The 8,378-nt window shown below is 34.7% G+C and overlaps 1 protein-coding gene across 1 annotated transcript; it reads left to right on the forward strand.

The window, feature by feature from the left end:
• Positions 1-3,383: 3,383 nt before the first annotated feature.
• Positions 3,384-7,715, forward strand: LOC145204965 (ras-related protein Rab-14). The gene is made up of 8 exons (XM_080077583.1): positions 3,384-3,504; positions 3,859-3,917; positions 4,100-4,153; positions 4,500-4,614; positions 4,975-5,104; positions 5,459-5,577; positions 5,656-5,724; positions 6,392-7,715. Exons 2-8 carry the CDS (start codon positions 3,866-3,868, stop codon positions 6,498-6,500), a joined length of 648 nt encoding a protein of 215 aa, XP_079933709.1. The 5' UTR covers positions 3,384-3,504; positions 3,859-3,865; the 3' UTR covers positions 6,501-7,715.
• The last annotated feature ends 663 nt before the right edge of the window (positions 7,716-8,378 follow it).

An 8,378-nucleotide genomic window follows, 5' to 3' on the forward strand; every position in this document is an offset into this window, starting at 1 on the left:
TTTGAAATATTTAATCAACGAAGAATTCTTGAAGGCCAAAAGCCGTTAAAGAAAAAACTAATTCTTCTCGGCACTGATAGTATGAAAACTGTCGAAGTTTTACGAAAAGAGTAAGTTTGGAAAATGTTTTTTATTTGAACTGTGCAAACCGGTTGATCAGCAACTAGTTAGATAACTTTCGGTGGATTCTCCACTGAGCCGGCGTAGCTCAGTTGGAGTGCGCGAGTCCCCGAAAGAATCCTCTCGTGGGTTCGAATCCCACCTCAGCCTATAGATTTTGCTAGTCTACGAATTGCCAAATGGTGGACAATGCTTGGTGACGGCGTATTCGCTATGACGCCTTCAATGGGGCTGGTGCACTGTGATTTAGTTAGTTTTGTGTCAGTTCTATTTTCGCAACACTTTAAACCTGCTTTGCAAAGTTACATAACATCTTGTTTCAAATAATTTTGTTTCAGTTATCCAGAGTTTGAATTTATTAACAACTCAAACGCAACCAACATCTCAGAAAACCCGAAAAACCGCTCCGCAACAGCTTGCTTGCACGGTCTCTTGGTTGATATTTATATGTTGTCAAAGTGTTCTCATTTGGTGTGCGACGGCAACTCGAATGTAAGTAGTAGTGTGCAAATGTTTTGCAAACGGAAAATTTGGGAAATGTCTTTAATAAAATTTATTAAATCTTAAAGTCATCCATCCTTAATTGAGATATTATTCATAAGGATGGATGACAAGATTTAATAAATTTGAATCAATAAGCATAAGGTTCTTTACAGTTTTCATCCACCAAGTGATGAGCTGGTAGATTCTGGTTTAAAGTTTAAATATACTGGATGTCTTCGATCAGGAATAATTTTTTGTGACGTAATTATAGTACTATAATGTAGCCCAAATAAAAAAGTAAAAAGCCATTGGTGGTCTTACATATCAAATCATGTGGTTTCTCCCGTTTGTCTTATTGCAGACTTCGATAGTAAAATTCAAGCTTTTTCAAAAGTGTAATTTCGCATACCCAACAAAACTTTTCTTTCCCTAAAACAGGTTAAATCAGAACCTCGATGTATGCGCTGTTGTAACTTTTGTATCCAGTCGCTTTGGCATTCATGTCTCATATTGTTGCAGGTTTGTCGCCTTGCTTATGAACTGATGCAAACAAGATCAGTGGACGCTTCAACCAGATTCACTCCAGTCGGTTTGGTTTATCACAACTTCCCATGCTTGAACCGGTTTGAACAGGTGTTGGATTTCACTGATGAACCTGGTCAGCGCTCTACAACAACGATTGAGCAACTAAACCTACGCCAAACCAAACTTAATGGGGACTTTTATACGACGAGGCTAACAAATATAGCACCTGTTAATGTACTGTGAATCCATGCACAATACAATATACGTATATCAGACAATAGAACATGACTTATTCGAAACAAAATTATGCCTTTAAAACCTGGCACATGCGGCTCTTCGAGTTCGCCTTGTACAGTCTACCGTATGTATGGACTTTGGCCTTGTGTAAGTTTATGAATTTCACTGTATCTTATATGTTTTCCGCAACAACAGAATGTATTGAGATAAATGTAAATAAACACACAAAAAATACAAACAGAAACGTTAAAACGAGTGTTAGTAAAACTTTAAAGCTTAAGCAGCATATGTTTCAGGAAAGCAACCAAATCCAACAGATTTTTAACATTTTTGAGGAATACGGAAACATCTATTGGAGTGGTCACCCCCAGGGGAGCCACGAGCTGTGTTTCGGGGGAGGGGGGGGGGGGTCTCTTGACGAGGCCCATAAGTTACTTTTAGGGGACCACGGTCCACGAAAGGTTGAGAACCACTGATCTATTCTATGCTAGAATCTAAAATTAGAAAAAAACATAGAAATCAAGAAAACAACACATTACTCTTGGAGAAAGTCTTTGTCACGTGATTCAACAACAACGCCAAACTTCTGCGTTGGCACTTCAAACTTACGATTAAACATTTAATTTTAGTTGGATTAAAAGTTAGTTTAATAAACTTAAAAACAAAAGTAGTATCTTGAAATACGTTTAAGTTAATATTATGAGAAACATCATGTTTGCATTATTTGAGAATAGAATGCTTTTTCATAATCCGTACCTCTCCGCACCAGATGGTTTTCTGCGCTTATTTGTTCATTTGTTAGTTTTATTGATATTAATTATTATTTAGTTCAAACATGTTTAAAAATTCTATATGCGTATATTTTTGTCAAACCATTTTCTTAACATGTTGTTTCAAACTTATTATTTTTATTTTTATGTACTGTGTAGTTACGGTATAATTGGTTTGTGTCGAAATCAATTTGTCAGCCTTCAGCAATGAGTAATGAGAGAAAGAAACATAAGAATAAGAACTTGACTTACTTTATTTGTTTGTTTCTATTGTATCATGCATTATGTAACATAGATTGTATTCTTTAACACAGTTTAGTATTGGCAATGGACAGTCTGGTCAGTTTATTTGTTTCATCTACTTTTTTTCTATTTTTTTCCTTGACAAGAATGTTTTAGAGACTCACTGTTTATCCAATTACAATTGACAGTGGTTGTTATTGTTTGTTTAGTAGTGCAGATATTTCCTCTTTTTACTTAACTGGATGCTTATATGTTTTGAATATTGTCCCAAAATGTCAACCTCAGTGTCATTAAATCTATTAAGCTGTTGGAGATATTTTGATTGTTTGCTGGTTTATCCCGTTTTTAAGTCCAGCCAATTTTGGACTTTATATAACTGCGTCCTTTCCTTAAAAGTTGTTTGGCCTTTAAATACATAGTGCCTTTAAAGCTGTTTGTATTTATCTGGTTATTAATTTTATTAGGCTTATGTAAAGCAGTGTAGGTGACGTAATTAAAAACATTTTCAGCAAATTTAGCTACTCCAAATCGCAAACATACCAAAGTCTGGTGTCCAACTTAAGTTTACAACAGATGTCTTTCCATCATGGGATAAAACCTAAGTCCAGTTCCCAAGATGATGATGATGATGAAGAAGATCAACTTGATACCATGATAAAGAAAACTGGATGTTTAAATCAACACAATGCAGTGCAAGAATGTATTTTTGAAAACAAAGATTGGAGAAAATGCCAGAATGAAGTGAAGCAGTTTAAAGACTGTATGGCAAAAAGCATGCAGAAGAAAAAACAAAACTGAATATATTATGTTTTAGAAAACTGATTCTAAGGTGCTGCACACGCTTGGTCCTCACTCAAGGAAATGTTCCAGCCTAAAAATTTATATATTCTGTGAAATTGTGAAACATCATGACTTAGCTTAAATAACTATGCACGGTGCTAAATTATAAAAACATGTTTCTAACTAATGAAAGCATTTAGTTTTTTTTATAATTCCTTACAAGTGAACACTGTTTTAATTTCTTTAGACATAAGTAACTAGGCACAATTAAACTAAAATTCTGACCTGTTTTTGATTTGTGCTCACTCTGTGTTTGTTTTACTTCAAATCCAGTATTATATCAGAAGTGAGTAACATTTGTTTTGTTTTCTTTTTAACTTAATGTGAACAAATGTTTATACAGTTAACTGAAATTTGATGATTTATAAAGGCTGATCTTTTTCTGTGGTTATCAACCGCTTTTGGTTACAAAATCGCATTTTTAACCCTAATTTTTGGAGACATTTTACAAATTATTGCATGACTTTGACTGCATTTGGAAAAATTTTAGTTCGCTCCTCCATTTTTAAAATAATTTCAGTTTTGCCTTGAGAGTATCTGCAGCTCTGAAAACTATCTTCAAGAATAACTTGTCTAAATCATGGTTCTGTGTGTAACAAGTATATATCACATTTACATATGTTTGATATTCTATTTGCAGAATCAAAATGGCTGCTGGTCCATATAACTATTCCTACATCTTCAAGTATATTATTATAGGTATGTATGCTATTAAATGAGGTTACAAACTGAGGGGGGATCATTTATTTGTGTACATGTAACACACTTGTAAGGTAGTCATATATATATATTACCAGTGTTTCCATTCCGCTTAACAAGACTCCCCAGACAGTTATGGCATAAACTGTGTAAAATATACTAAACCACCATTTTTGTTATAGGTGATATGGGGGTCGGCAAATCATGTCTGTTGCATCAGTTTACTGAAAAGAAATGTAAGTACTGCTTGCACCTGCTATCAAATACTAAATTTAGACAAACATTTTTTAGTGAAGTATATATATGGTCTTGTGATTGTTTCTGTTTTATTAAAATTGTAATATAGATATTTTTTGTTTGAAGAAATATCAAATAAAATGTTTTTATCCATGTAACCTTAGGTTTTAAAATTTATGCATGTAAACGAACCTACTATTCTGTTTGTCTATACTCCATCAAGACTGTGTTGGACTGTTCCTTAATGTTTACACTATACATACTCTTATGCATAGTTTTGCATAGTTTTTTGTGTTTGCTCAAAAATGCCAAGCTTGTTGTTAAACCATGAATAAAACAATTTAGTTATGGCTGACTGTCCGCACACAATCGGGGTGGAGTTTGGAACAAGGATAATTGAAGTCTCTGGGCAGAAGATTAAACTGCAGATATGGGATACAGCTGGACAAGAAAGATTCAGGTTGGCATGTAAATACATACACATGCTACACTGCCATTTGTGTGGGACAACACTATAGTCAACTTGAGAAAATCACCATTAAAAGTTTAAGTGACAAATGTATATTGCTACCTAGCGGTAAATGCTCTTATTTTTAACAAGTACTTTTTTGTTTATTTGGCAAGGCTATTTAAATGAAATGCAATACATTGTATTTATTGTGTCTATTTCACCATTTACAAAGGCAAACAATTTTTTCATTCAAAACAATAAAACTTAATTCGCATGTGTTTCATAATTGATTGACAATAACAAGGTCTGAGTAGCACCCAACAAAACAATGCATTGTTTTTGATTTGTTTCACATTTAACATTTCACAGAGCGGTGACAAGAAGTTACTATCGTGGAGCTGCTGGTGCACTAATGGTGTACGACATAACAAGACGTAGCACTTACAACCATCTTAGCAGCTGGCTTACTGACGCAAGAAACCTTACTAATCCTAATACTGTGAGTAGTGGATTATTGTGTGTTTAAATCTTGACAACAAGCCCTTTAAAATATGCTGAAACAATTTCAATGTAATCACAAATAAATTACGGTAAACCTTGGTTAATCCAGACCGGTTTGGACCAAAAAAACTGTCCAGATTAGGCAATGATCAGGTTTATCCAATGTCAAAAGTTTTTCCACATTACAAATCATTTGTACCTCAAGTTTTGCCTAAATTCGGCAAAGATCTGGGTTAACTGAATCCAGTTTAACTGAGGATTACTGTACATTGTGCTGCAGTCAATTCCATTCGTACTTCAGCAGGGACTTTATTCTGCCACTTTAATTAATAAAACATGACTCAACTTTCAGGTAATATTTCTGATTGGCAACAAAGGAGACTTAGATGCCCAACGAGATGTCACTTATGAAGAAGCTAAACAATTTGCTGATGAAAATGGGTTGCTATTCCTCGAAGCAAGTGCAAAAACGTAAGGCCCTGTTCGTGAACTTAGTAATAAACTATTTCTAGAAATTAAAGTGAGGCTAAAGGGATTTTACATTTATAGTGGAGACAATGTAGAAGATGTGTTTTTGGAAACTGCGAAGAAAATTTTCCAAAATATTCAGGATGGAAGGTATGCTTATATATATATATGTCTGTGATTTTAAAAACACAAAAAATGGCAAATTAAATATTTACACAACAAACACTCAATCCAGCTGTCATGTTTTAGTATTTGTGCTACGAAATCACTGTGACCCTTCCAGATACACATTTTTTGTAAATTTATTATCATTAAAAGATGGTAATATGAGTAACAGCTCTGTGAACTGCAATCCATATTTTGTCTACCAACCTTAGACATAAGTACACTGAAGGGTTTAATAAAAGCATAGATTTCACTTGAGTGTTGTGAAACTACATGTTTCAAGTGTTATTTGCTCTGATGATAGGCTGTTGAATTGTCAACAAAACACATTTGCCAGAATACCAGTGGTGGACTGTTTGTTATGGATGGACCAAACTGCAAATGTTCGGTTTGGTCGAACACTTAGTATCTCCTGTTAATGCTTGGTGTTAGGCCGAGAATGCTCGGTGCATTGTAATGACACAAACATTCCCAATTCCATGCTAGCATGGCATGAGTATACAAATTTAATGTCTTGTCAGTTTGTGCAACTGCTTGACTGAGCATCAAAAACAGCGATGCTCGGTACCGAGTACTCCGGTTCTGGCTTGCGCGTGGCTCATCCCTACTGTTGATGTATCGTACTAAACTAATTCTTTTTTGCAAATTTCAGTTTGGACCTTAACGCTGCTGAATCTGGTGTACAGCACAAGCCCTCAGCAAGACCTGGTCAAACCCTAAACAATGAACAACAACCGAAGGATTCCAACTGCTCTTGTTGAACTGTTAGTCCATCATTACTTAACTACAAACACACCCAGACAAGTGCAATTGTTCTGTGGACAAACAATATATCAATCTGTCACTACTTTGACAGTTCAAAGAGCAAAATAGATTCTGGGGAAATACTTAATCTGTCCAATGTAGTTTTGTTTCAACCCTATTTAAGTCAATGCTATTGTGACCAATAGGTTATATTTTGTGTATTCATTTGCAATTTCCCTTGAGTGACGACTTTTTACATTTGAATTGCGGTTTTATGTGCTGCGCTTATACATAGAAATATTATGTCACTATATATACAAGCATGACTGTCGTTACATACTTGCTGGTCATTTGTGTGTGATAAAACTAAATTGTACTAGACCCCACTGTTATGCTATGAACCTGTGCTAACTGCTGGCAAGGAAAATATTTCTAAATCCGATAAAAATCTAGGTAATAAATATTGTTAGGTGTGCTTGATTGGAGTTAGTCCTCTTGTTTTTCTTGTTTATATCATAAAATTCCCCCAAAAGCAAATTTTCTGCTCATGATTTTTACAAATTTTGTTAAAATGTGCTTTCTGCCTGTAAGAAAACATTTGTCATTTAAGATTGACTTTGGACATACTGTCTGCATGAAAGTGACAAAGTTGTTCACCCACAAATACTTTAAGTTTTGTGCAATTTGTTGTTCCACTGTTTGAGTTCACCTCTTACAGTTTTCACATTTCAAATACGCTAAGACATTATTACAATTTAATTAATAAATTAATTTCAAACCGTCACGAAATTGGAAAATTGAATCTGCCGTTAGGCCTAAAAATTTGCCAAAATTCTCATAACTTTGTCGCATATTTTCTGTATTGGTTGCCCTAATTTGAAGCACATGTGATTTTTGTCAAGAATTGACTTACATAGTGCTTAACATGGTTTATATGCTTTTCACAGCACCTATTGTGCATTAGGAAAGTGAAAAAATGCCACAAACTTCAAATTATACTTTCAAAGTTTTGGTGTACAAAGTAATTATTGTCCATCGCTGTTGTTTCAGGCACAAATGATCATTTGCAATTGGGAGTTTGCTTACTTGTGGGTACTGCATTTATAAACTACAGTTATTCGTGTCGCATTGATGAAACAAATTTGTATAGATTGTGTTGACCATTTTATTGTATGATTAACAGTAATGAAAGCTGAATATGTATTTTGTGGCAATGAAATATTCTAAAACTTTGTGATCTATTTAGCAATTCAAAAAAGATTTTGGGTGAATAAAGTACTGGTAGGATGGAAATACTAAACGAAAACATAAAACAAGAAGGCTATAGTATACGAAAACCTGTTTGTAGGCGTTCATGAATTTGTTAGTTCAAAATTCGACGTAAAGTAAAGTGCGTAACAAAGAGCTTATGCAACTGTTTTGCCTTAATTTCTTCAGAACGCTCCTGGCACGGCACACTCGAGTGGTCGACCTGTAACAGACATTTTGCATTTTCGAGAAAGGGGGTTTGTTTTGGTCAAAAAATGTAATCGTAATCAAAAATATACCACTAACCAATCGCATTATCGATTGATTACTTGGCTCAACCTTAGGGTAGAGCTACTAACACTGAGCTTGGACTGGCCACAGGCGTTTATGGTGCTGTTACAGCAGTTTGGGTTTATGGCAAGAATAATTGCTGAGTCAGCACCATAAACGCCTATGCTCCTTAGCGCCACCTACCAGGAATTCCCAGAGCGGGGGCCAGCCCAAGCTCAGTGTTAGTAGTTCTACCCAACTTTAGAGCTGAGTTAAAAGTAACAAAGCAATCCATCATGGATAATTTTTAAAAAGACATATTACCTTAAAAATACGTTTTTAAATTGTTTCGGAAAATAAAAATTGTTGCCAATCCA

This window comes from Phallusia mammillata, chromosome 8 (genome assembly GCF_965637545.1).
Source record: "Phallusia mammillata chromosome 8, kaPhaMamm4.hap1.1, whole genome shotgun sequence".
NCBI classification, from domain to species: Eukaryota; Metazoa; Chordata; class Ascidiacea; order Phlebobranchia; family Ascidiidae; genus Phallusia; species Phallusia mammillata.